At 36.8% G+C, this 25,441-nt stretch overlaps 4 protein-coding genes across 8 annotated transcripts; 2 read left to right on the forward strand and 2 right to left on the reverse strand.

Annotated features, from left to right (window-relative positions):
• The first annotated feature begins 29 nt into the window (after positions 1 to 29).
• LOC139966360 (NADH dehydrogenase [ubiquinone] 1 alpha subcomplex subunit 8-like) lies at positions 30 to 4,607 on the forward strand. The gene is made up of 4 exons (XM_071969283.1): positions 30 to 251; positions 2,098 to 2,267; positions 2,840 to 2,924; positions 3,810 to 4,607. The coding sequence occupies exons 1-4, from the start codon at positions 129 to 131 to the stop codon at positions 3,945 to 3,947; spliced, it is 516 nt and encodes a 171-aa protein (XP_071825384.1). The 5' UTR covers positions 30 to 128; the 3' UTR covers positions 3,948 to 4,607.
• LOC139966358 (protein SPO16 homolog) lies at positions 4,361 to 10,720 on the reverse strand. 3 transcript variants are annotated; one of them, XM_071969281.1, is made up of 6 exons: positions 10,566 to 10,720; positions 8,269 to 8,407; positions 7,828 to 7,929; positions 5,864 to 5,942; positions 5,559 to 5,678; positions 4,361 to 5,317 (listed from the first exon to the last, which is right to left on the reverse strand). In XM_071969281.1, the coding sequence occupies exons 2-6, from the start codon at positions 8,277 to 8,279 to the stop codon at positions 5,183 to 5,185; spliced, it is 447 nt and encodes a 148-aa protein (XP_071825382.1). In that variant the 5' UTR covers positions 8,280 to 8,407; positions 10,566 to 10,720; the 3' UTR covers positions 4,361 to 5,182. The 3 variants fall into 3 exon arrangements, with proteins under 3 accessions (XP_071825382.1, XP_071825381.1, XP_071825380.1); XM_071969280.1 differs by lacking the exon at positions 10,566 to 10,720 and adding an exon at positions 9,157 to 9,360 and having other exon boundaries at positions 8,269 to 8,401; XM_071969279.1 differs by lacking the exon at positions 10,566 to 10,720 and adding an exon at positions 9,157 to 9,360.
• Positions 10,721 to 12,813: 2,093 nt separating this feature from the next.
• Positions 12,814 to 18,513, reverse strand: LOC139966359 (uncharacterized). The gene is made up of 3 exons (XM_071969282.1): positions 18,291 to 18,513; positions 14,656 to 14,980; positions 12,814 to 14,171 (listed from the first exon to the last, which is right to left on the reverse strand). Exons 1-3 carry the CDS (start codon positions 18,375 to 18,377, stop codon positions 13,978 to 13,980), a joined length of 606 nt encoding a protein of 201 aa, XP_071825383.1. The 5' UTR covers positions 18,378 to 18,513; the 3' UTR covers positions 12,814 to 13,977.
• A 599-nt stretch (positions 18,514 to 19,112) lies between these two features.
• On the forward strand, positions 19,113 to 25,215 carry LOC139966348 (creatine kinase U-type, mitochondrial-like). Of its 3 annotated transcripts, none has more exons than XM_071969259.1 (8): positions 19,113 to 19,273; positions 19,779 to 20,010; positions 20,705 to 20,946; positions 21,215 to 21,430; positions 22,151 to 22,335; positions 22,971 to 23,094; positions 23,501 to 23,761; positions 24,964 to 25,215. In XM_071969259.1, the coding sequence occupies exons 2-8, from the start codon at positions 19,803 to 19,805 to the stop codon at positions 25,063 to 25,065; spliced, it is 1,338 nt and encodes a 445-aa protein (XP_071825360.1). In that variant the 5' UTR covers positions 19,113 to 19,273; positions 19,779 to 19,802; the 3' UTR covers positions 25,066 to 25,215. The 3 variants fall into 3 exon arrangements, with proteins under 3 accessions (XP_071825360.1, XP_071825362.1, XP_071825361.1); XM_071969261.1 differs by having other exon boundaries at positions 19,779 to 19,916; positions 20,707 to 20,946; XM_071969260.1 differs by having other exon boundaries at positions 19,154 to 19,273; positions 19,784 to 20,010.
• The last annotated feature ends 226 nt before the right edge of the window (positions 25,216 to 25,441 follow it).

Genomic DNA, 25,441 nt, shown 5'->3' on the forward strand with positions numbered 1-25,441 from the left:
CTACTTCAACGATGCAGGCAAATGATACGACTATTATACGAGTACGAGTGTGTATTTAGTGTACACTAACGTTATGCTACAACCGAGGCATTGGCTTTGTAGATCGTGACAAACCATAGCTTCACATAATGCCTACTAAAGTTGAGTTGCCCACCAAGGAGGAATACTCTTTCCCCGAGGTTCCTCTGACGTCTGCTGCTATGGTATCTGCTGGTCACCATCTTGGTAGACAATGCGACAAAGCAAACAAGGTAGACCTACCTTAGGCCTATGCCCAGGCCTAAGTTAGTCAATATCATAGAGGCATCACATTCTGTACAGCAGCCTATCACTATTTAACAACCTAGTACTAGTAGAACTTTGAAACCTTAGTCAACTGTGCAAGTTTTTGCATACAGTGTTGCGATAGGTAGGCCTATACGGAAACAAACAAATAAAATTAAGATCAATGCAAAGGCCTGCATTTCGTAGTACTTTTACTTAAGTCTCATCATTGTATCTATAAGGCTTTGCCTATTTAGTTTGCCATTACTTTTAGTAAAAGAAAATATTTAGTCTGTAGCAAAGCGCTGAAGAATGTACAAGGTTTAGCAGCAAGTTGATCTGGTGATATTAAATTAAAATGTTTCTTAGGACATATAGGCCTTGTGTATTTAATCTGTTGGAACAAAACTGTGCTTTGATTAATTTTTCATAGTGTGTTTGTTTATGCAGATTTCTTTGATCTAGGGATTTTGGCTAAATTTTCTAGAATGGCCATTGAACAGGCTTGGGGTAATCGTAATCAGTAATCGATTACATTTTTTGAAGTAATCGTAATCGATTACTTTTGTGAAAATTACAAAGTAATTTTAATCGTTATCGATTACAAGGGCAAAGTAATCGTAATCGTATTACATTTATGATTACAGTGAAATTTGAATGAGGGCAAAATTAGTAGAAATGATTAAAACTAATTCTTACTAAATTGGCTTTTAGTGTGACCAAAGAAGTGTTCCTGCTTCTAGAATTCTCTAGCATGTACCGTGGAATGCCCAATTTCAAAGCTGTTTAGTTTTATTTTGGTGTTATAATGTAAAAGAGTTTTTAGTTTTGCTGCTATGCAGAAATTATTAGTTTACAAAATACAGTGTTGCATGAAAATCTTCATTTGTTTTACTTTAGTATTTGTCTGTTTACTCTTTGTCTGTTTAAATTGTATTTTTTACTGGACTTATGGGTTACGCATCTTAAACGTGTTAAGGAATAAATGTGTAATGCCTGGTAGGAATTGTAGATATACTTCCACAATTTTGTCCGTATATACTGTAAATGCCCTTTCTTTGCCCTATTTCATTGCCCTATTTCCCGGCAGAGAGTTATATTAAACAGATATGCAGAGGATTGTGCAAGTAACCACAATGTAATCGTGATTGTAATCACGATTACATTACAATGTAATCGTAATCGATTACTTCAACTTTAGGCTGTAATCGTAATCATACACTCTCAAGTAATCGTAATCGATTACATTCAGATGTAATCGCCCCAAGCCTGCCACTGAATCATGCTTTTTTTGATAGCGGTATTGTGTATGTCATTGATCTGATTTTTGAGGTTCTAATTTACATCATTAATACCTATATACCAAAGGTTGAATTTGAATTGACATGAAATTTCCATTGCAAAAAAGAGTTGGGCCATTCCTTGATTTACATGTGACATATAGAGGTTGAAAAAATGTTTAATAGGCTTAATACATTTGCTCTACATTGTGAAGATTTTGACCAAAGAATATTTTGATGTTTCTTTATTAGACTCATGTTATTTTGTTTAAACATATGAAAAAACAGTTTTTAGATTGAAGTAATTGAAATATTTTGTGATGAGAATTTGGCCCACAAGCTGATGAGACCCCTCCAATTTCTGTCATACAAGAACTTCTTGTATCAGTAAAAAATTAAAATGATAACTTTTATAAACTTATTTGTGGATTCTGAAGTGAACTTAAAATGCTGATGAATTCTCCAGGACCCTCTCAAGTTAGTCTATAGGCTTGGTCTCATTGTACAAGCTTGCAGTAGGTGTTGCATGAATTTTTGTTCCTCTGTTTTTCAGGAATTCATGTTGTGCAAAGCAGAAGAACAAGATCCACGTAAATGCTTAAGAGAAGGGAGAGCCGTTTCTCGATGCGCTTTTGAGTTTTTTGATCAACTTAAACAAAATTGTAGTGAATCATTTACAGCCTACTGGACATGTGTGGATACCTCGGAACATCGTTTGTACAGGTTTGTCGTACTTTGATATCATTTCATCAGGGTACAGAAGCAATGTCTCAAAGCAGTCCAATTTCCATAACAACAATGTCATATGTCTTGGATTGTCAAAAGATATGAGCTGTTAATGACTTTGCACAATCTTCAAGGATGAAAAACTGTCAATGACTCGAGAGGTTGACCCTTCAAGTTTTCAACTGAAAGCAATACAAGTCTATTTTGACAACGTTGAACAAAAGTATAGTGCAGATTTAAATATTTTGGCTGTGGTTAAGGAACTTTGATGAGCCTATACCTATACTTACGACTTGAACATGACATCACTTGGAAAGTCATGGAATACCCTCTCATTATATGGTACAATATATATTTGCTCACTGAATCCTCAATGAGGGCAGTTTTGAAGATTACTCCTTTCCCCAAGCAATTGGTAAATTCTCTTCACTGCTGTGATCTTTATTTGAACTTCCTTTAACAATATGACATCTTATTTTGACTCATTTTATTGCAGATTTAGTGGAAATCATAATAGACTAATTTTGGTCATTTAGCTAACTACAGTACTACTTTTTTTAATTTTGCAGGTGTAGAAAAGAACAAGGTGAATTTGACAGGTGTGTTTTTGACAAACTGGGCTGGGTCCGACCAGAACAGGGAGATTTAAACAAGGTAATGTCATTTCTCAAGCAACTGTTAACCAAACTGAGAGATACGTGTGGAACACTTGCCAAAAATTGGGATATGTTTGATGTATTTGTAAGAGCAAAGATATTCAAAGTTCACTGGTTTGAACTCCTGGAAAAAGAATCACATTTTGTAATGCTATGCAAAATAGGCCAATGCTCTACAAGTCCACATATGTATAGCAGAATTTCATTTTATAAGAAAATATATACAGAGCCTTGAAAACTGATGTGCTAAATTATTTCCTCCCTTGCTGTAGTCAAACAAAAAATTTGATTTGTTGATTTACTATCTTGTAAATAGAAGAAAAAGAATAAGGCAATTCTTTTGGTCTTATCCAACACAACCAAATTCTAGACACAAGTGTTTATTCCATATATATATATATATATACAGGAGGGATTAACTGTATGCAATACCGGATAAATTATTCCCTGAACAAATATGTACCATACAATCTAAGCAGTGGAGAAGTTTCAAACTATAGGACTATTTCTGAATCTAACAATGCTCCATTTTATGACTTTCTCAGAGGAACCCCCTCCCCCAGTTCAGCATTATCACATATCTTAGCCTACCCATAATCAAAACGAAACAAAGGTTGCACCCCTGACATATATACACATGCTTTTGACTACTGTTCTTAAGTACAATTTCATTACAGTTAATGTGTTTTCCAGCTTCATATTACATAAGTATTCACATTAATGTGTAACCTGCAGAGTTTCTGACAAGCTTTGCAATGTGGTTGGTGACTAACAGCCCACAGCTTGTGGAGGCGGGGGTTCTGAGTTGAAAGGTTTCCTTACTCCTTTATGGGACAAATGGATTTTGCCTCTTAATGTTTGCATATTTTGGTATACTTGGCAGGTTACCGTTGTGAAGACTGAAAGGCCCAAACCTGTGTTGGATGGAGATGTACCAATACCAGCCCCTACACCAAAACCACAGATACCAAAGGATCTCAAAGCTGCCAGACTTGGTTCAAAGGCCGAATTCTTTGCATAATCTGTGATTTATCACCTCATGGACTGTGAAACATGTAACATGTTTATATATAAAGAAAAAGTTCTATTGGAATTCAAAATACTTTCAAGAAATATGCATAGAAACCTTTGAAAGTGTTTCAAAACCAGGAATTCTACCAATCCTCCACTCAGTGGCCAGTTTTAGCTTTAGGAATCTGCCTGAGCCAGTTGCATCACCAATTTCCTAGTAATTTCATGGATACTTGAATCTTTGAAATCAAAGCAGTTTCATCTCTAGAGTGTTTACAGAAATACTGTGCCAAACCTGAACTCAACTGTAAACTGGTAACTGTTGTATATTGACAAATTATATGAATTATCAGGTTGCACTCAGTTAGACCATGTATCTTTGTTACAAAATTCTACCGTTTTTGGAGGTGAGCATTGTAAGTGGAAGGCTTGTTTGCTGTACACAATGACAAATTGTGTTAAGCTATGACATGAACTCTTGTGGGCACAACATAGGAACTAATTTTGCTAAGGGGACGGCTTATTTTTGGTAGAAAAGGTAGCAAATAAAAGTTGGCTTGCCATGAGGTTCTTGAATTGAGGTATTTCTAGCTGAGTGCTTCATCTACAGTATACTACTTGAAATGAACCACAAGCAGAAAGGCAATAAATGCATATTCAAGTAATGTGATTTTTGTCAGTTTTTTTCACTTTTGTTTGTCATCTCTTGTAAGTAGTCAGTAACTATCCTCTGTCAAGGTGTCCTTGTCTTTAAGGAATACCTTATGCAGAAATTTAGTCTTGATACGTTATACTCCCATGAAAGAAAATTGATAGTAATATTTTTTACAAAACTCTTCTGGTTTGCAAGATATACCACACTAAAAGATGCTAAATCTCTGGAATGTTTGCAAAACCCTCAATGCTAATTCTTAAAATCCATTGTTTTGTAAATTATAATAACTCACCCAAAACATAGAAATTCAATACCATATGTCCATGGCAATTTTAGTGTGTTCATAGACTCTTTAAGGCCACACAAGTCTTTGTTTAATTTATTAAAGCATCTGAGGAGTTGATTTAAAAATGATGTGTGCATTAAAATAAGTAGTAAAATGTAATTGATGAATCTGACATGTCATTTCTGACAAAGTAAAAGTGATCAAGAAATATAACCTAAACAGAGCAATTTCTTTTGGCAGTCTACAAAATATCTCTTTTTCAAGCAAATCTCTGCTTCAAGTTAGTTGAAAGTCAAGGGTTGTTTTACTGGGAGTCCATTGCAAAGAAGTTTATTAACTTTTTAACAGCTTCTGGAGAGAGACTGCAATCCAGGAGCTGGTCTTCTGTAGCCTGAGAAATATTTCTGAGGCTTCCTAATCCCTGTTGCAGGACAAGACAATGTGGACAAAGACTTAAGGAAATCAAAATATTTGGATATTTTCAAAATAACTATTCATTTTGCAAGGTCACATCCGCTCACTCCTTCAAAAGTTGAAATGAATTTAATCTATTTCATGTCAAATAATGTGTTACCTGATCTGTAGTCATACACCTCCTTTGAATGTGCATTTGTTAGTTTCAGGTGTTTCATATGAAACACACAGTTTATTCTTTGAAATACACAGGAGTTATTAAGGATATCATGTTCTGATAGGCCAGTGGGCTCCAAAGTGCTTAGAATCTTCTCAACAGAAAATTGTCCCCTCAGGTGTTCCTTCAATTTTGATTGAAGAATTGTTGATGCTGGCTTACAAGTAGCCTGTTTAGAAGGAAATAGACATTTCAAAGTAACAAAAAATTATTATTGAGAAACTTAAGACAAAACAATGTACATAAATAGAAAAGGGCCATTTGAAGTGTAAAATCACTGCCAAAAAGTATCATATAAATGTGAAGTTTTCAATGTTGCAATGATTACTTATTAGTGCGATAATGGTGACTTACTTGAGCAATGGTGATCATTGACTGAATGCAGCTCATATCCTTTTCAGCAAATATCATCTGCAGCTTGGTATCCATGAATCTATTGTTGTTAAGAACAGGTTCAAATGAACAATCAGGGTTTCACTTAGCTCAAAGAGTTACAACAAGAGGCAAATACGAACATATAATTATTTAATTTGGAAAATCATACAGGTACCACAAAAGTTCAGTATATAGAAAGTTAAATTCAGGGATGACTAGAAGTACATTACTGCAACTTGTCACTTCAAATTGTGCAGGTCATTTATGCAAACAATATTAACAATTACACCTATTTCCTGCAGTTTCCTCCAACTAGAACTCTTGGGTTCAATATGAGTCAAAGAAACACTGTTAACCATCAGTAAAATGGAACAGCATGAATGTTTGTGTAACTTAAAAAGAATGAAATCAATACTGGTTTGACTGATGTGACCTAGTAAGGAAAATAGGAAATCTTAGTTTATTTCAAATACCTGTGCTGTGTTGAGTGCTTTGTTGTTGCCGAATCATATTTCAAGCATAAGAAGCAATGGTCAGTTTAAAGGATGGAATTTAAGCAACATGTCAGTTATGACATGTTATAGTCCAGGACTAAAGAATACTAAATGTGTTTTGTAACTACTCTAGCTTCCAAGCTATTAACCTATTAAGTATGCTTAAACTTTGGAATGCTCCTTTAAGGCTAAGTTGACGATGATATCAGCTCCTCAGTGCAGGCTATATTGTTAATATCTATCCCATTGTTCCGGAAATTGTAATAACTTAAGCAAAATATCTTCATTTTACTTCAAATATCATCAGAGCATTCTTGGATGCCATTCAAAGCTATTTGTCCTTGACAAAATTTGAAACACATTATAAACATGTCATTTGGGACCACTAAATTATTTTGTTTTCATTGAGTTTTGTGTTGCATACGTATGAACTGATCTAATAGTCTGCATGGTCCAGCCATTCTTAAAAGGTCATGTCTCAAAATGTAAATGTGGTATCGGAATACAACATTTACTAATAGAAGTGGTTGTAAATGATCTATAGCATATCAAATTAATTTTTGCGCCTCAAAGTCATCTTTTTATTACAAAATTTAATCAGCGAACATGTTCTACAAAGATAATTTGGGAAAGCTCTTTGTAGAGATGAAATTAACTTGTAGACATTATTTTTTGTCTACATTAAAACAACTTTTACATCCTTGAGAAGATACCTCTTTTGTGATATTTTGATATACTAAGGAGTAAGGAAAACCAAAGTGAATTTGAGTAACTTTCTTCAGCAGCTGAGGTGGATGAACGAGGAGTCATAAACTTGTTCAAAAAGGACTAGGTTTAGGCCTATATGGTGAGGACATTTATTTTCAAAGCAATTATCAGCTCAAGGCTTTAAGCATCTGCTGTGATATATAAATTGCAGCAAGCAAAAAAGAAAATGCATCTCCCCAAACTGATAGATGGTAAGAGAAAGTAACATAATTCAAACACAATCAGCTATTTTACCTCTAATCAATATGAAGATCTACACACAAGGTAAAATTAGTTCGTCCCATATTTAATCAAAGATGTTGCTCCCGTAAATACATTACAGTAAATATAACCGTCTAAAGAAGATGAATAACTCTTCCAATTTAAACACAAAACATGTTTTTGGTACCTATGTGGCAAGTAATCTAAGTTTTCAATTAAATTCATCCATAAACTTCTCCAACAGGAAAGTACTGGGTCTACTTGATTCACTGATGTAGTAAAATTTGAGGCCCTGATAGATAATCTCTGAGCTATTTATTAATGACAAAATCATTGGTAGGTGTCTGACACATTTTTTGGATTGCACTACTAGGTCTTTAACACATAAAATACACATTGATCTTAATGAACAAAGTACTGTTGATCAAATGTATAATGTGTCCCAGGAAGGGGGGGGGGAGGGGAACAGAAAACCATTACCTCATCTGCACTCTTTCTATAGCATTCCACATAGTCTCTTCCAGATTTGCTATCTTCAGCAGTAGGTAGCAATTTCTATGTGTTGATGTAAACTTTTCCAGCCTGCAATGTTAAAAGTGACTGAACTTGTATTCATGCTTATTGCCAGTGGACCTTTGCAAGAAAAAAGTGTTACAGACTTTCACAATTTCTTCATCATTGGGACTAAGTTTATAAAATTGTGTTAATTTTTTTTAAGAGGCCTTTGTTGAAGATCTAAATTCCTGTCTCTCTCTTTCCCATCATGAGGCATTCCTTGCAGGTTGCAGATTAAACGTATACTCTGAATTTCTAATGTTTTTTTTTTGCAAGAATGAAACAAAAGTTATATCTAGGAAGTCTGCCATGTGATATATATAGAACAAATCAGTTTGAAAAGTCTTAGCAAAATATGTAACTCACCTTTTGAACATCTTATTTTCTAAAGAAGAATGTGATTCATTTTCTTTTGTTGTCTCCAAGAAGTTACTACTCTGGGTGATTAAAAATGCGATGCTAGATTTTGGGAAAATGATTGTCGATGGGATGATATTGTCTGAAACTTAAAAAAGAAATAGGTTAGTTTCAGTTAATCCATCTAAAGTGAAGTAGTTTTCTGAAACTTGATGAAAATATGCCATACAAAAAAAGAAATTTACCAAGGGGTTTGGAGGTCAACCTTGTGAACTCAGTGAGAACAATTCAGCTCTACTCTTTGGTGCCAGTCAATTGTTAACAGAGGTCAGAGTAAAAAAAAACTCCAACTTTTGTCAGTTAAGGCTTATAAAGTTATATGTTAGTATATATGTAGGCCTACGTAGGTCCCTTAATGATATGAATATAGTGTATAAAAGGCCCTAACTCTGTTGTAGTTTTCATAGTCAAAAATGCCTAAAGATTATACTATAGAACTAGGCTAGGTTAGTTCCTAATGTTAGAACTTTTAACATTAGGGCTTAACAATAACAGTTAGGCCTACCTAGGCTAGGTTTAGCTTACTTTCCCATCCGGCTCTAGGCCTAAGTATAATCTTCGCTTAAGACCAAACAGATAAGGCCCTCTTGAAGATGTCATAAACTGAAGTTAGACTTTGTGCTAAGAATAACATTTTAAAATTGTAAAGTCAACATTAATGATTAAGATTTAGAACATCCTATGCTAGTTTTGAGTTTACTGGGGCTTTGCGTTAAGCTTGCCCTAGTACTATTTGAGCTACAACTGTAAAAGGCTATAGTATAACGTTACTCGTTAGGCCTAGGACTTGCATGGGTCTGAAGTTAGCATTTAGCTAGGATAGAGTTACTTTCTTACATCTAACTTTATGTCCTTGCGACTGAAAATAGTGTGATATCTGCTCATTCTTCAAGTTTGTGTGGATAACAATGGGCCACGAGTCAGTAATACCTGACATTATTATTTTTAAAACTATTATTCGTTGCACATGAACTATGACAAAACTCCATCTGGAAACTTATGCAGTTCTAACGTAACCGAGACTGCGAGAGAACTGTTGTACGGAACTGTTGTACATTTTGCCACCAACGAAATTGAGACAAAGTGTCAAACCAGCTAGCTGTTCTTTCATTTTTATGAACTTTTTTTTTGGGGGGGGGAGTCTGCTTTTTAAATTATATTTCTTGAAAATTAAAGAAGAACTAACACCTTCGTAAAATAATTATTCGTAATTTTGTAACGTTTTTACGAAATTTTGACCAAATTTTATAATTACGAAAACCATTTCGGGCACAGCTACACCTCTCCCCGGCTGACAGATTATTTAAAACGATCAGTGCATTACAAAACTTATGAAATGTAAATGTAGTACAACCAATATAATGCATTCGAAAATTCTTCAAGCAGGTGCGAAATATAGCACTTTGCATCTAGGTACCCTCCATATTTGCCACATTTTTCAGGGGAAACCCTTCCCCTTTGACACCTCCCATCTGCAACGTAACATCTTAACCTCCCACTACATATAAACGTTGAACCATGCATGTTTAATTGGCCCCTTTCGTAGAAAGAACAGTCATCAAAACAGGCGTTAATTTAACACATGGCGATTAATTCAGTACAATACATAAGCATATGAGACATACATGTCTACCAAATTCCTCAAAAGGGAGGGTACTCCCCTTAGACCCCTCCCCTGGGCGATGTAACAGGTTATAGCTGCCTTCCACTAAATTAACGCAGTGAATGTGTGTATTCCTGGACCCCTAACTACAGGGGCCTCTTTCGTGTATTGGAAACTCATAATTCCCGAGCTCTCTATAAATGGAGGGGGGGGGGGGGCGGGGTGTGTGAGGGAATTTATTTAAAAATTTGACGTTTTAACGACATTATACAAGATCTTTGTTATTTTTACAGATATGGAAGAGTGCAAGTCGGTAATTTCCATGTTTTTGGTATTTTGAAGAGTTGATGCATCTAAATTTCTAATCAAGAAACATTTTTAGATTTTTATCATTTCACGAGTTGGTATGTCGTCAAAGCGTACAGGCATTTTCCCAAATTGTTGACATTTTGACGACTTGATGCATCTCGGCGAAACGTAAGTTTTCAGATTTTCCACATTTTGACGATTTAGAATATGTAGTCAAAACATCATTGTTCAACTTGTCATATTCGAGTTGTTCAGCTAAAACATCAATTTAAAACATCATCGCTTGTTAGAGGTTGTCTGGAATGTAAAACAGGGATATAAGTAGTAGACCTACCTGACAACTACACAGTGCCGTCGAATAGCAACACAGGCATCTGTTTCCTCCCAAGTAGAAAGTGTCCAACTGGACCATTAATGGCTGAGGATATATGTCCTATCGGACTGCATATCCAGTAGTAATTGGTTCGCAATGACACCATAGCTGTGTAAGATGTGCCTCAAGGAGGGTGCATGGGCCTCATGCATGTTATGTGTGCCAGCTTTTTTATTATATACCAAGATACTTATTTTCACGGATGGATTGTTTCATTTGTTTGTATGGGGTATTTTATAGCAACAAGTATTTTTTCCTTTTACAAAACACATGACTGCTGCAATTATACAGCATTCTTACATCAACATTGTATTCAAATTAATTCAAATTCGTAAGGATGTTTAGTGTCGTTCTCAGCATAATTTGAGAACGATAAAGAACAACAATACTATACAAGACCCCTACTTATTAAATGAAACAATCCAAAGTGAAAATAATATCGTGCACAAACACAGACGCTTTTGGCGATTTCTGTACGAGAATCGCACAAAAAGTAGATAAAAAATAAAGAAAATCCTCATTAGTACTACAAATATTTGAGACTAAAATATACGCAAGTAGAACGGACATGCTATGAAAAGATCTGTCATAAGGGTTTCAAAGCTCGCGCCGATGGTCACTTTGGACGATTCTAAATATCTGTACAGGGGTAAAAAAAATTCTTACCTGTTTCATAACACAAAAATGATAAGAGGAAAGTAATTATAATATCGATAAATTTAAAAAACATGTAATATAATACTATTAAATTCTAATGATGATTTTTTCGTTCCAATATCTGTTGAGTGAGCAATTATTACACAACAGTGTGACGCCGACATAGCTTATTCATCCCTTACCACAAAAATGGAACAACCCCATGTCCTCCGCTTAATTCTCATGTTTTGTTCTGGAGTCAACGATAATCCGCATTCAGTGTCGATTTCTTCCCTATTTGAATGGATACAAACTGACCGAAAGGTTTCACTACGATGGGGTATTTAATCCATACTGAATAACATTTGAGGTGTGTTTAGTGCTACTAATCAAATACTTTATTCAGTTGAAGTTCATTTGCATCACCGTGGCGTCACGGAAGGACCTTGCTATGTAGGCCAAGGGAGCTGGACCCTGGTAGGCCTATCATGAGCGCGGTATACCACGTTGGCCTATCATCTCGATGAACTTTGATGGAAGGTGCCGCTGATATTGTACATCGTGGGGGAAGATCGTACCGGTGGGGACATCAATGTTCTTTGGTCGGTAAATACATGTAGGCAACGTATTCAAATTTTAAATATTAATTGGTCATCAGCATTACCCTCATATATGCTAAAAATTAAAATAATGATAACTTATGCTCACATACCAGAAAGCACCCTACTAGTGTCTGCCTTATTGAGAAATGTGTAATTGAGCCCTCTATATCTAGAAAAAATAATGAGTACCAGAGCTTCTACAGTAAAGTTCTTTTGAAATAATCTAGCAAGTTTACGGGTGCTATATGTCGAGCCAATATACTAGTACTGCCCTATATGTGATATAATTTTATCATATCACTGTGACATTTTAGATCTGTGCGGGGTAACGGAAAACACTGTAATTCTCTCCAATCACTTTATCTGTTTAAAACAGTGTGCGATAAACGCGCGTTTATCCATCTCTCTTCAAGAAATAGCGTATGAAACGCGAAAATTCTAGTAGTATTGCTTGTAAGTATTAATTCATTTCTCTGTAAGTGTGTCCCTTTAAAGAATAACTTCGTGTACAGATTGCCGGGTCATTCAATTGAAGAAAACATAATCTTCGAGATTTCTGTAACTTTATTTGCATTTCGTGCTTTAGAAAGTATTTTCTACGTATAAATGATAAGTTACGTTGTTTACTATATATATGGCCAATCGTACGTTAGTCCTGCTTAAAAGCACTCGTACTGACAGTATGAGCAATATGAATATCATGTTTCTACAAGATAATGGTTAACCCATATCGGTACTGTCAGTATACGAGTGCTTCGAAGCATGATATGGGAAAACATGTAAGATAACGTGCTATTCAGCATTAGGATATTGTTCCAACTGGCTGGATTTATCGAAAATGGATGTAGGCATGCAATGTAAAAATAGCCACAGATACATGTAACTTATATACCGGTTCATTCTTCATTCGGAATGGCTATATACATTATTGCATTCGGTAAAATGACAATAACCCGTCGAGAATTGGAGGGAGTTTTCCCAATTGCGCCAGTCTTCACATACATTGTATTGGAGTATATGTCACTTTGTTCACATAGAGCAAGTCCCTCTGACGGAGATAAAAAATAAATGCATCTATAGAGGGGTTTGATCACACGAGCTCCCCCTAAATACTACCTAAATTTCTCAATCGCAAAATGAGTATAAATAGGTGGTTTCGGTTGATTAAGAATATCTGTAATTTGAATAAAATATATCTCTAATTCAATTGAAAAGCATCTTTATTGAACAGTTGAAGATACCACTAATAGGAACTAAAATACCTTATGACATGACTTTAAGAAAATAGGAATTGAAATATTAAGGAAAATTACAGAAAGAAAAAGAGATTTGAAGTAAATAGACGCGTATAGGCAAACAAGAAGAGTTGTCCTTTACCTCAACAATTTTTTTATTTCATCATTTTCAAAATTGTCTGCATTAATGAACTCGTGTACATGTATAGCGTCTTCCACCACACAAATAAGCCTATATGTAAAGGCATAAAATATACAAAGTTAATAGTTTGTTGAACTTGTGTCGCAACATAAGACTATGTCCAATATACCATGAGATCGTCGAAATAACCAGTTACTTATATCCTGGCAGAAGCGTGGGGTGAGGGCGGGGGGGGGGGTGGAAGTGTTGGACAGGACCACATACCCATTGCAAACGCCATATCACATTTACCGAAGATTATGCCAATTCATTTATTGGCGAATAAGGCTGCGATGTGTTTATAATATCATTTGTGAGAGGGGGTTTTCCCCAACCTCTTGTTTACGTAATCGCATGAGACAATTTGTTCCCTTTTCTCAAAATAAAGAATATGCAACCACATGTATATTACCAACAATACTTTCATAACATGACAGTAAAGGATTTTCGAATCAACGACGTATAACACTTAATACTATATTGCCATTAAATGATACAGGCTAATTACCAACTGATTATTTGCGAGAAGAAATTCTCAAAAAAAGTTGGGAGAGGACAAACGAGTGTGGTGGTGGCTATTAACAACTGCCTGTAATAGTGAGCAGCCACACGATATCGTCAAAAACGATGTTTGCACTTTGTTTTTGCCAATGGTTTGGTGAGCTTTTCGTAAATATTCAGGATTATTTGTTCAGCTCCAATGATTCTAAAATTGGATTTCAGTAATTATTAGCATTTTGCATTCCTGGTTCCAAGCTATTCCAGCCGTCCTCGTAGTTGTTGTGACCAATCGGATCTTCCCCGACATCTTCAGAATGGCGGCTATGAGCCACCGCATCTAAGTCGATCGGGTCGTGCGCAACGTAATCAAGGCCATCTACGTCATATTCTATTCCACTAGGGACACGCCCATCTAATGAAGGAAAACATATGAGAGATATATTAATGAGATGTAAACATAGAAATTATAATTATAATTGCACTTTAAAACGGATGAGCTTAATCTATGTACGGTAGTTCTTTAATTAGTATTAGTATTTTTCATGATTGCTGCAGAGAGTCATTTAATATACCAGTGAATGTCAATATGAATGTCTGACCAAAAGGGGTGCCGGGGGAGGGGGGGGGAGGGCGTGGATAGGGAGCGTTCGTAGTGCGTTACCATGCATATAGACGGACCAATTCCTTAGGTTCCGATGTCGTTCCCAGCATGTAATCCAACCCCAACAAATCGCCCCCCCCCCCTTCCTTTAGTTCCTTCCAAAACTTAGCATGATAGTAGCAAATATACTACGATCGAAAGTCTGTGATCCACTAAGAATATTTCAGGTTTCTAATAAAATGTACATGCTCGAATCATGCTTTAAACACAACGTCTCTGCACGGTGTAAACTCACTGTTTGGCATTAGGTAGACGTTACCAGTCTCACGGAGCTTCTCAACATCCTCACCATCAACATCTTCTCTTTCATATACTGCAGGTTGCTCAAATGTTGAACCTTGGATGATGGGGTCAACATCTTCATTTTGGAACAACGGTCTCTCACTGTCACCAATAGGAGTTTCATCCAGGTATACCTCACTAACGTCATTCTTGTAATTGAAGTTTACCATTCTGTTATCATTGATCACTACAAAACTGTCTCCATTTCCCATCTTATGTTGGCTGTCTTCAAAATCCAGTGCATCCTGGTAATACGATTTACCGCCGAATTGGTTAGGCTGAGAACATTAAAACAATGTCAACCAATAGATAAAAATTAATCAAAAGTCTACATACTCCAACTCTACTTAATGGTGTCGCTGCTGTTAAGAATTTTTTAGGATGTTTCCACTGCATCTTGCGTTAGTCCAAAGTGCTGTAATATATGGAACGCGAAAAGGACCACAACATATGATGATGTTTATGATGATCTAATTTTATACGTTCATGTACTAAAAACTAACGATCATGTACTAAACATATACGATGATGTACTAAAAAACTAAGATGTACATCAAAACATCCGATGATGCATGTACTAAAAACGTAAGATGTACATCAAAACATATACGATCATGTACTGAAAACTAATTGTGATGATGATGAAAATGCGCAAGTTACAAAAAAGTGGCGTATGAATATCCATTTTTGTCGTTTGAATACGCGTATGAATATTCATATATGGGGCGGTGCTTATATTGGATGAATACACTGGGTCGCTATTATTTTGCTCCTTGGTACGAAGGTTAGTCGCAGCGTACGCAGTCATATACTTTCGTCGAAATAATAATACATGTAATGTTAGGGATAGCCTAGCTTAAGTATGTGTATAGGCCTGCCTTACTTAGCCTACGCGGGATTTTTAAAATAAAAAAATATACTACTAGTACTACTAGCTATAAGAAATGGATTCCCAAGATGCTACAGAAAAACGAATAGAAGAGTTTTTTAAAATGGGCTTTACCAATAAGGAAATGGCAGATATGCTAGATATAAGCGTAACAACTTTGAAACGCATTAGGTTATCCTTGGGAATTAGGAAGGAGGATGTTACTTCAGTTATAACTAGTGAGCATATCATAACTAGGCCTATACTGAGCATAGGGCGCATAACTTAAACTTAAGGCCTAAGGCAATGCCTACGTACAGTACAGAGTTTAAACAAGTTAGTATGTACTACTAGTTCTAGTATAGCAATCTGCATGTCGTCAATTGTTCTTGTTTATGTTACAACTGCAGAGGCATTTATACCAATAAGGACCTTTTGGGCATTTGATGGACTATAGTTTTATTTGAGCGATGAAATGGCCAATGACCAACAACATTGAATCTGATGTGATGTGATATAGGCAAATGCATAGGCTAGGCTAGGTTACTTTGGAATTAAAAACAAAACAAAACAAATAGATATATGCCTAACTGCCTATAAAACTGGTCAGTGTGATTGATTATATGGCACAGTTGGCACCAATGGACCTTAATAGAGAATTAAGTGACCTGGGCCATGTAATTCTTTTGTGCACGAGAGATATGGGTCTTTGAGTTTGAGCCTAGCCTTAGGCTAAGCTAGCAGTAGCATTAGCACTCTATGTACAGTATTATAAAGCACCTTCAGAGCACTGCTTTTTCAGTTTCTCCACACTTACTACAGAGCTCTCAACTGACCCCGCAATTCGCGGGTTGGACCTGCATTCTAACACCCAAACCCGCGCAAGCGTCCGACAAACCCGCATTGTAATTGTAAAGTATACATAAAAAATGCATCAAATTTTGACTTAAGTAGCAACCATCATTTATTTAGCATTTAGCATCATAGAAAAACACATTGCAAATTATTCTTCTTTCAGTAGGTGCCCGAAAAATTCTCAGCATATTGCCCGATTTTTCACCAAAAAAATATGGTTGGGGCTGCGCCCCCCCCCCTCCAGCACCCCGCCTCCTACGCCTATGTTTAGGGTAGACCTACCCTTTCTTTGCGGAAATTTTCCTTCACTTGCTCGGTGTTTTCGAGCTCCAGAGACTCAATTATATCATCCATGATTCTCGTGAATTGAAACAGTATAATTATAATGAAGCAAATTTCTAAAATCGTATTTGATTGCCGTTTAATGTGCTTTGCCTTTAATACTATTTGTTACTTACATTCGTACGCACATGTAGTATACTGTATACGTTCCAAACGTACGTACGTTCAAATGCCAAAACAATTTTCGCGGTCTGCTAAATATTCATACACATAACTATTAAGTATTATTACAGCCAATCCTCAGTGAATATCACACACTTCAAATTAATAATATAGTATGCTACCGGTACCCGTTGATTACAAAGTACCGTACCCCTAGGAATATCAAAGTTGATACCGAAGCCCCGCCCCTAGTGGTTCTTAATGAGTTTATACTGAATATTCATACACGTATGCAGATGCCACATACGAATATACATACGCGTATGCAGACGCCACTTTTTTTTAACATAACATTATTAGTACATGATCGTATTTGTTTTGATACATCGTACGTTTGTACTGGAACATGATCGTATATGTTTAATACATGATCGTATACTTTTAGTACATGATCGTATATGTTTAGAACATGATAGTATACTTTTAGTACATGATCGTGTATTTTTAGTACATGATCATAAGTTTTCAGCACATGATCGTATAAAATTAGATCATCATTAACATCATCATATTTTGTGGTCCTTTTCGCGTTCATACTATAGTGTACTGGGGAAAATTAAACGTCGAATGATCATCAGGCATAGTGGCTGGAATACTTAGTCTACCAAATACACGGACTATTACATGTTGTGGTCCTTTTCGCGTTCCATACTATAGTGCGTTTAATCGGCACTCCTATAGGAAAAGCACGTAAGTAACCTTGTAATAGTCTATCAAATTTCATTATGTGTCTGAGAGCATATTTTATTTCCTCTTGTGGTATATGGCATCTGTATGCATTTTGCCGTATTTTTTCGTACAAAGTGGTTATTTTTACGACTAGGAGTACTATTTTTACGACCAGGAGTAACAATAATTTCCCCGTTAGGGTTAGGGTTAGGAATGGATTGAGAGTTAGAGTTAGGGTGAGGGTTACCCCTACTACATGCACAGTTGCTTTATTTACTTTGAATTCGCATGAACTCGCCGATGTCGTAAGAATAGTTTAGAAATAGGCCGTGGCTATTCTTACAACTAGTTGTAACAATTATTTATAAACTATTCTTACAACAAAGGCGAATTCAAACGCAGTAAAGTAAATAAAGCAACTGCGCATGTAGTAGGGGTAACCCTAACCCTAAACCTCAATCCTAAACCTAATTCTAACCCTAACCGGAAATTATTGATACTCCTCGTCGTAAAAATGGTACTCCTGGTTATAAAAATAGCAACTGCGCATGCGCAGTCGAAAATTATTCTTAAGACTAGTTGTAAAAATAGCCACTTTGTTATAAATAATTGTTACGACTAGTCGTAAGAATAGCTACTGCCTTTTTCGTAAGGCTATAGGCTTAGGCCTTCATATTAATAAAATGACCTACCTCGATAGAGTACGCAGAACTTCTTCTCTCAATCAAGAGCATTATAAACCAGACAAGGCATAACCTTTTCTGCATCGTGGAAACCATTTTGTTCACAAACTCTTAAACCTCGTGTAGAAAGAGTGCAAAAAAGAAGAAGCCTATAGGCTCGTACCGTCAGTGTATTGCAATTCAAGTTCAATGCAAGCCCATCGCGCATCCCGTATAGGATCAGATTTGTTTATTGTTCGCGCGTGGATTTTGCATTTAAAATTATCAGCAGACGTTAGCATAAACAATCAAAAAAGCCGATGATGTCATACAAGGAACTTCTCTTTATTGTCAAGGCAACTGGGGAACTGGGAGCATGGAGCAGTGGACGTGCGCGTTTTATTTCAGAGGGCCAACCAAAAAGCACTTTTAATTCATAATTGTATTTATATTTTATATAACAATTGAACACTTCTTAGTTATAAAACTGGAAGAAAACTGATATTTTAACCAAATATATATAAATATTCACCACATGCAGAATAGACACACATAATGTCATGACTACCCTGTCGTATGCGCGATATGTCTGTACAATATATACTCATGCGAGTCGCGTGACACATTTTGCGTCTTATATAACGGCCAATCCTATTGCGTACGTTATCTTTTGCAAACGTTGCTAGTGGCATATTTAAAACAAAACAGACTCGCCAAATACTGATCCGTTGTTCACCGCAGAGTATTGTAAGAGTTGCTATGGAGTGTGGCACATTGCTAGCATCACAAAGATGTGCAGCCAATCATTGGAAGGAACCGATTGGAGAAGACGCGCACTGTGCCTAAATATTTGTTACGCGCGGTTATGTTTTCACGCGTGACTTAAGCACGGTTATGTTTTCACGCGTGACTTTTGCAATTTTGATATTTGAAACAAACCTGGTCAGTTGTGTGCAGGGGTCTTTTGCCGGTGGTCAAGTGGCTTAATTTAACATCAGGATTTGCTGTTTCATGTGAGTTAAGGACTCATTTTCAATATTGGTCTATAATAACACTAAATTAATTAATTAGCAGGCAATATTAAATCATGTAAATATACTGCCAGCTGCATTTTAGCGGCATATTTAAGTATACTTCAGGGACTAGCCTAGCTTAATTTTATGCGAGGAACTTCAAGTGGGGTTATCATTTTATCGTAATTTTAAGAAACATATTAGATATTACTCAAAATAAATTTATAACGATTTATCAAACCTAAAAAAAACGCAATCGCTTTATGTTTTACTTTCAAAGGAGCTACATCCACTGATTCGTACTAACCCAAGCAGATCTTTTATACAAACGAACGTTGATCAAGTATATCTTTCAAGAAGATTTTATAATTATTGAAAACAAAATGTGAAGAGTGAAATAGCACTGTATAAGAATTACAACATGTATATGGAACTATATAATAATGTTGTAGAATGTCGTAGTACTGTTGATGAGACAGTCATTTTATTCGTTCTACTTGCACAGACCAGTCCCAACCTTCTTATCAAGATGGCTTCATTCAGTCGGAGTATGTTTTCCAACGGAAACCTCAAGAAAGTGACTCTAGTTGCAGCTGCTGCAGCAGGAGTTGGTTTGGGCATAGCCTATGCCAGCCGTCAGCAGGTACGTGACTCCTCCCATTGTCCGATTCAACAGCCTGAAGTCAAGGCAGAAGCGAGAGCTAAAGCCTCTCAATGGCAAGACGAAGAAGAAGACGAGGGGAGTATTACTACATCGTTGCAACCGCATACGTCTAAAACATCACTATATGAACCGAACCGATCTCACTCTTGTTATTCTTACGCGACTTAACTTTCGCCCCACTATCAATATTTAGGATGCCTTTGCAATATTCCTTTTATTGCATGAGTTATCCGATCATTATTGTAAATGTGTAAATGTTCATCGACGATGCTTTGCACAAACGGTATTGTGATAGTTATGATTACGGTTGAAATCTGAGGATATAATCTCTTTTTAATTTAGGCCTATAAGGGTTTCTAGAGATAAAAGAAAAAAATTAACAAGTTGCTTTGACAACCAAAAACGCCTTTGTTTTTATAGCTCAGATTTTAATACAGTTGCGGACCGTGCCTCACTAACTGCGTTAAATCTCCAACCCCCGCATTTGAAATTGTGCACACCGTGCCCAGTGTAAACAATATATAGTCCCTCCGCAATGGATACTGTGAAACATATTCACTATAGCCTAGTGTGGCACTCTTTTATAATGGAAAACGTCCGCGTGCTTCTATTGTTTAATGGGAAATGATTATTCTGGGGTATACGCCACACGATCTGTGTTTTCTCCTTAGTACTTTTTGCAGCTAAGTTCAGTCTAATTTTGTTTTGTTCTTCCAAGTTCCCAAAATGGTAAAAATCAATTTAAGACGTCTATTCCTTTTCGATTTAGGTCCAAGCAGGAATGAATAAGTCAGTTCAATTCCCGGCCTCCATGAATTATCCTGACCTTAAGAAACATAACAACGTAATGGCTAGCCACTTGACACCGGCCATTTACGCTGAACTTAGCAGAAAAGTGACCCCGAACGGGTGCACCCTCGACGAGTGTATCCAGACTGGGGTGGACAACCCCGGCCATCCCTTCATCAAAACCGTCGGCATGGTTGCAGGCGACGAAGAGTGCTACGAGGTAAGATATGGATTAGAATGTTTCAATGTCTTCAAAATGTTTACATCGTTACTGCGACAAGCGTGTTTTTTGCTTCAAATCATTATGAAATTGTGCCTTCCCTTACATTTTACCCATGTTTTCATATACGCCATATACCACTTTGGTTGTTATCTCGGTATGCACCGATGCTTGTCACCCGTTCCCGTCTGCCGAGGCTCAACATGTCGCAGCGTGATCAAAAAATATTTCTGGGATTAATAAAGAAAAATTCTTGAATCATTCTTAGGTCTTCAAGGAAATCTTTGACCCAGTTATCGATGAAAGACACAACGGATACCGAACTGACCAATTGCATCCTACTGATCTGGATGCGTCTAAAATCCGGGGCGGGTACCTCGACCCTGAATACGTACTCTCCTCTCGAGTCAGGACAGGCAGGAGCATCAGGGGACTTTCCCTCCCACCACATTGCGACCGAGCCGAGAGAAGAATGGTGGAAAGTGTAAGTTGCAGTATAGTTTTATCGGGTACATACATCCTGTCGTGCAGATTTACGGCATGTTAGCCACTTACTACAATTACTGGACGAGAAAATACTGAATGACAAAAATGTTTGCATTAATTTGTTTACTTGCTCTTTAATGAAAATATAACATCAGGTAGGACTCGAGATTTGTGGAAAAATTAAATGTGTCCCAAATACAATTCAGTTATTTGCTGAACAGATCTTCCGTGGAGCTGACTGTACTAACAGCGGACGTTTCTAGATGCGTAAGTAACGTACGAAATTTATTGCAAACTGTTAGTCTTGAAGCAGATTTCTGAGTTGATTTTAACAATATTTTTGAATAATGTTTTATACTACACTATCAAGTATCATGTCAAAGGAGGTCATTAGTTGACTAACATGGTTTATTTCAAGCATTGCAGGAGTAGGAGTCTAAATGTTTTTTTTTTTGTTGTTGATATTTTCCATGTTTTCAACTTGTATTTGCTTCTATGAGAAGTATACGGGCGACAAAATCTGAATTAAGTCTTTTCAATTTCTTACTCATCGGAACCTTACTTTGGTGAATAAAATAAAGGTGATCATGTCGTAGTGTGGTCTGATTTCAAGTTTAGTTCTTGAGTTATACTCGATAGAGTTAGAAACAAACCGAAAAAGAAGCAGCATTCTCGTTTAAGCCATTCTTCATCAATTTTCTTATGGATGCTTTGACAGGTCGTTTGTAGAGCACTCGATAAATTAAGCGGTGATTTAAATGGCAGATATTACCCCCTGAATCAGATGTCAGAGCAGGAGCAACAGCAACTCATTGATGATCACTTCCTCTTTGACAAACCAGTCTCTCCTCTTCTCACGTGTGCCGGTATGGCACGTGACTGGCCAGACGCTCGAGGCATTTGGTGAGACCCTAGAATTATATTATTATGTCATAGCCTTGTCGCCCAGAATTCCGCATAGTCAGAAAGAGATGCAATACTCCACTGATTGTGATTGTTTGTGTGACAAAGGCGCTTAGTGGATGAGGAGGCCAAGGGGGGGGGGGGTGGGTCAGGCGGATCGAAGCCTGAGAGCTTCCCGAGACCCAAAATATTCTAGAAAAGAACAAAGATAGTCAGCCGTATGGTAAAGTTTTAATATATTTTACTGCCTCCACCTGTTTGAGTTCTTTCAACATCGGGGTATATCATTCAGCCGGGTTGTAGATGCCAGATCCTATACACGATACTATGTTGGAGATCATCTTGCAATATTTCTGGAGGGGATGGGGTGAAACGGTTGTAACCTTGACTATTGGGTCTGAAGAGTAGTTAAAGTTGCACTTCTTGCTATGTGGCACTATGAAGTATAGCAGAAGGAAACAAATGTTCATAGGTTGGCATTCGAATGAGAGGGGAGGGGGGGGGGATGGAGCAAAGGTGGATGGGAGAGGAGGGGAGAAATGGGTGGGGAAATTGCATGTGGAAATGCACAAGGCTGATTTGTCGTTCTGTTCGGTACTTCGTCACATTTTTCATTTTCAAATTTCCTCGAACAGGCACAACGATGCAAAGAACTTTTTAGTTTGGGTGAACGAGGAGGACCACACCCGTCTCATCTCCATGGAGAAAGGAGGAAACATGAAGGCGGTGTTTGACCGGTTCTGCCAGGGACTAAATGAGGTGAGACATTGACAACTGATTGTATGGACCTAATGGCCCACTTGGTTTCATTCCATGGAGTGAGTCTTTTATTCGAGCTGGATTCAGTTGTATATATGCGTTGCTAAATTTGAATTTCTAGATCTCAATAGAAGGGGTTAGGGTATATTAAGCGGTGTGATGTGATATTCGTAGGGAACTGTCCCGAATATTATTATTATTTTTTTTCGGGGATTACATTTGGGTTATCTCGGTGTTTGGTTCCGTTACTAGAGTATGCATCTCATGCTACACAATGCGAACTGAAATGGTATCGTACACAGGCACTGCCTGCAGTTGTGAAGCAATACAATACTGTTATGCAGCCAATAGACTACTATATATGATACAAACAACTACATAATTTTATCAATTTCTCTATACGTAGGTTGAATCTCTGATTAAATCCGAGGGCTGGGAGTACATGTGGAATGAACATCTTGGTTACATTTTAACCTGTCCATCCAACCTGGGAACTGGACTTCGTGCCGGTGTCCATGTCAAACTACCCAATCTCAGCAAAGATCCCCGCTTTGACGATATCCTGGAAAAACTCAGGCTCCAGAAGCGCGGGACTGGAGGTGTCGATACAGAGTCGACCAACGGCATTTTCGATATCTCGAACCTCGATCGACTCGGACAATCAGAGGTCAGTATTGCAGAAGGTTTAGTCTCATTATTCTACCAACATGTATGAACTTAAATTTAAAGACAGTTGAGTCTCCTGGTTAAAAATTATATTTGACAAACGTATGCTTTTTGGGGGAGGGGGGGGGGGGTAAGCAGATTAGCACTACTGTCCATTGTGATGAAGCCAGCTTCCCCTTCCAACGCACAAACCCGTAAATCACATATGCCATGAGAAACCTTTCATGATGCTGCTAAAAAGAGAAAATTGCAGTTACCGCTGAGTCCTCGTGGTTCACGCAAGATAGAATTGGCTCATACTTTAAGATGGGCACTCCTCTTCATAATAAAAAATACGTACCATGGGCGTCCTCATTGGAGGGGGGGGGGGGGGAGGCTACAAGGTAGTCAAAGGAAAGAACTTAAGTGTACTCTCTACATCTCTTTCAAATGATATCACAACCTAAATTAAGTTTACTGATCACATATATTCATGCAGATTCTACAGTGTATATGGCAAGCCAAATGACGGTTTATTTTTCATAGTTAATCGGTTTATGGGTTAATTCTTTGGACGGTTCACCAGGTATGGAAAGAACTAAAGCTTTGCTTGCCAGCCCCTACCCACTTCTCCATCTTTGGAGTTTTATTACAGCGGACGTCCATGACTGTTAGCCAAAAACATTTCTAAAAGTAATAACATACGCTTTCAATGACTACACCATGAAAGCACAATAATGCCATATCAAGTACCAAACGTTTCCATTCTATCCGAGAATTGAGCATTGTTATATTTTACAATTTAACAATTTAGAGCACTTTTCGTTGTCACACACATTCGTTACCCCCCCCAAATGGGTTTCACAAAATTTACTACTCGAAAAAACACAGCCTTTTTTATATGTATATATATGTATATATGTATGTATGTATGTATGTATGTATGTATGTATGTATGTATGTATGTATGTATGTATGTATGTATGTATGTATGTATGTATGTATGTATATGTATGTATACATGTATGTTTGTATGAATGTATCTATGTAGTTATTTTCTCTTAAAACTGACCTGGTCAAAATGAAAAGAAAAATAGCTTTGTGATCAAACTCATCTCAGTCAAGATATATTTTTGCTATGCTTTGAAACCCAATTCTAATGTTTTTCCTACCAAACTGAGTGATAGTGTTAACTCATTTGGGGATTCTTTTCCCATATTTCAGGTGCAATTGGTCCAACGGGTAATTGATGGAGTCGATTTGCTGGTGAAAATGGAGAAGCAATTGGAAAAGAGCAGGCCCATCAACAGCCTCATGCCCAAGTAGATGAGCAAAAATAACAAAACATTTATAACTAAAAAGAATCTTGTGAACAAATTTGTCTGAATATTAATATTATGTATATGAGATATGTGAAGTAATATATGTGTACAATAGGGAAAACTTGATTTAAATATACTTTTATCATATCATAAATAACTAACACTGATGTTGGGTTATATTTTTATTTAAACATTGAATAATTTACAAGTGTCTTTTGTTGTCTTATTGAGTAGCATATTCTGTAGGAACAAAGTTGTAAAACCATCAGAGAAGGTAAGCATTTGAAACAGACTTGGTCGCAAGATTTTAACTGACCAAGCCATGTAATGTTCACCCACAACCTCATATCCACAAATCTAACTAGAATATTTACATCCAT

This window comes from Apostichopus japonicus, chromosome 4 (assembly GCF_037975245.1).
Source record: "Apostichopus japonicus isolate 1M-3 chromosome 4, ASM3797524v1, whole genome shotgun sequence".
NCBI lineage: Eukaryota > Metazoa > Echinodermata > Holothuroidea > Aspidochirotida > Stichopodidae > Apostichopus > Apostichopus japonicus.

Coding starts and splice junctions, on each gene's coding strand:
- LOC139966348 (XM_071969259.1), top strand. CDS start 19,803: ATGGCTTCATTCAGTCGGAGTATGTTTTCCAACGGAAACCTCAAGAAA. Junction 20,011..20,704: donor GCAAGACGAAGAAGAAGACG/AGGGGAGTATTA, acceptor CCTTTTCGATTT/AGGTCCAAGCAGGAATGAAT. Junction 20,947..21,214: donor GCGACGAAGAGTGCTACGAG/GTAAGATATGGA, acceptor AATCATTCTTAG/GTCTTCAAGGAAATCTTTGA.
- LOC139966360 (XM_071969283.1), top strand. CDS start 129: ATGCCTACTAAAGTTGAGTTGCCCACCAAGGAGGAATACTCTTTCCCC. Junction 252..2,097: donor AATGCGACAAAGCAAACAAG/GTAGACCTACCT, acceptor TCTGTTTTTCAG/GAATTCATGTTGTGCAAAGC. Junction 2,268..2,839: donor TCGGAACATCGTTTGTACAG/GTTTGTCGTACT, acceptor TTAATTTTGCAG/GTGTAGAAAAGAACAAGGTG.
- LOC139966358 (XM_071969279.1), bottom strand. CDS start 9,256: ATGTCAGGTATTACTGACTCGTGGCCCATTGTTATCCACACAAACTTG. Junction 8,408..9,156: donor GCAAGGACATAAAGTTAGAT/GTAAGAAAGTAA, acceptor TTCTTTTTTAAG/TTTCAGACAATATCATCCCA. Junction 5,679..5,863: donor CAATGATCACCATTGCTCAA/GTAAGTCACCAT, acceptor CCTTCTAAACAG/GCTACTTGTAAGCCAGCATC.
- LOC139966359 (XM_071969282.1), bottom strand. CDS start 18,377: ATGGTTTCCACGATGCAGAAAAGGTTATGCCTTGTCTGGTTTATAATG. Junction 14,981..18,290: donor GTTCTGCGTACTCTATCGAG/GTAGGTCATTTT, acceptor TAATGTTCTCAG/CCTAACCAATTCGGCGGTAA. Junction 14,172..14,655: donor CGTCTACCTAATGCCAAACA/GTGAGTTTACAC, acceptor TTCCTTCATTAG/ATGGGCGTGTCCCTAGTGGA.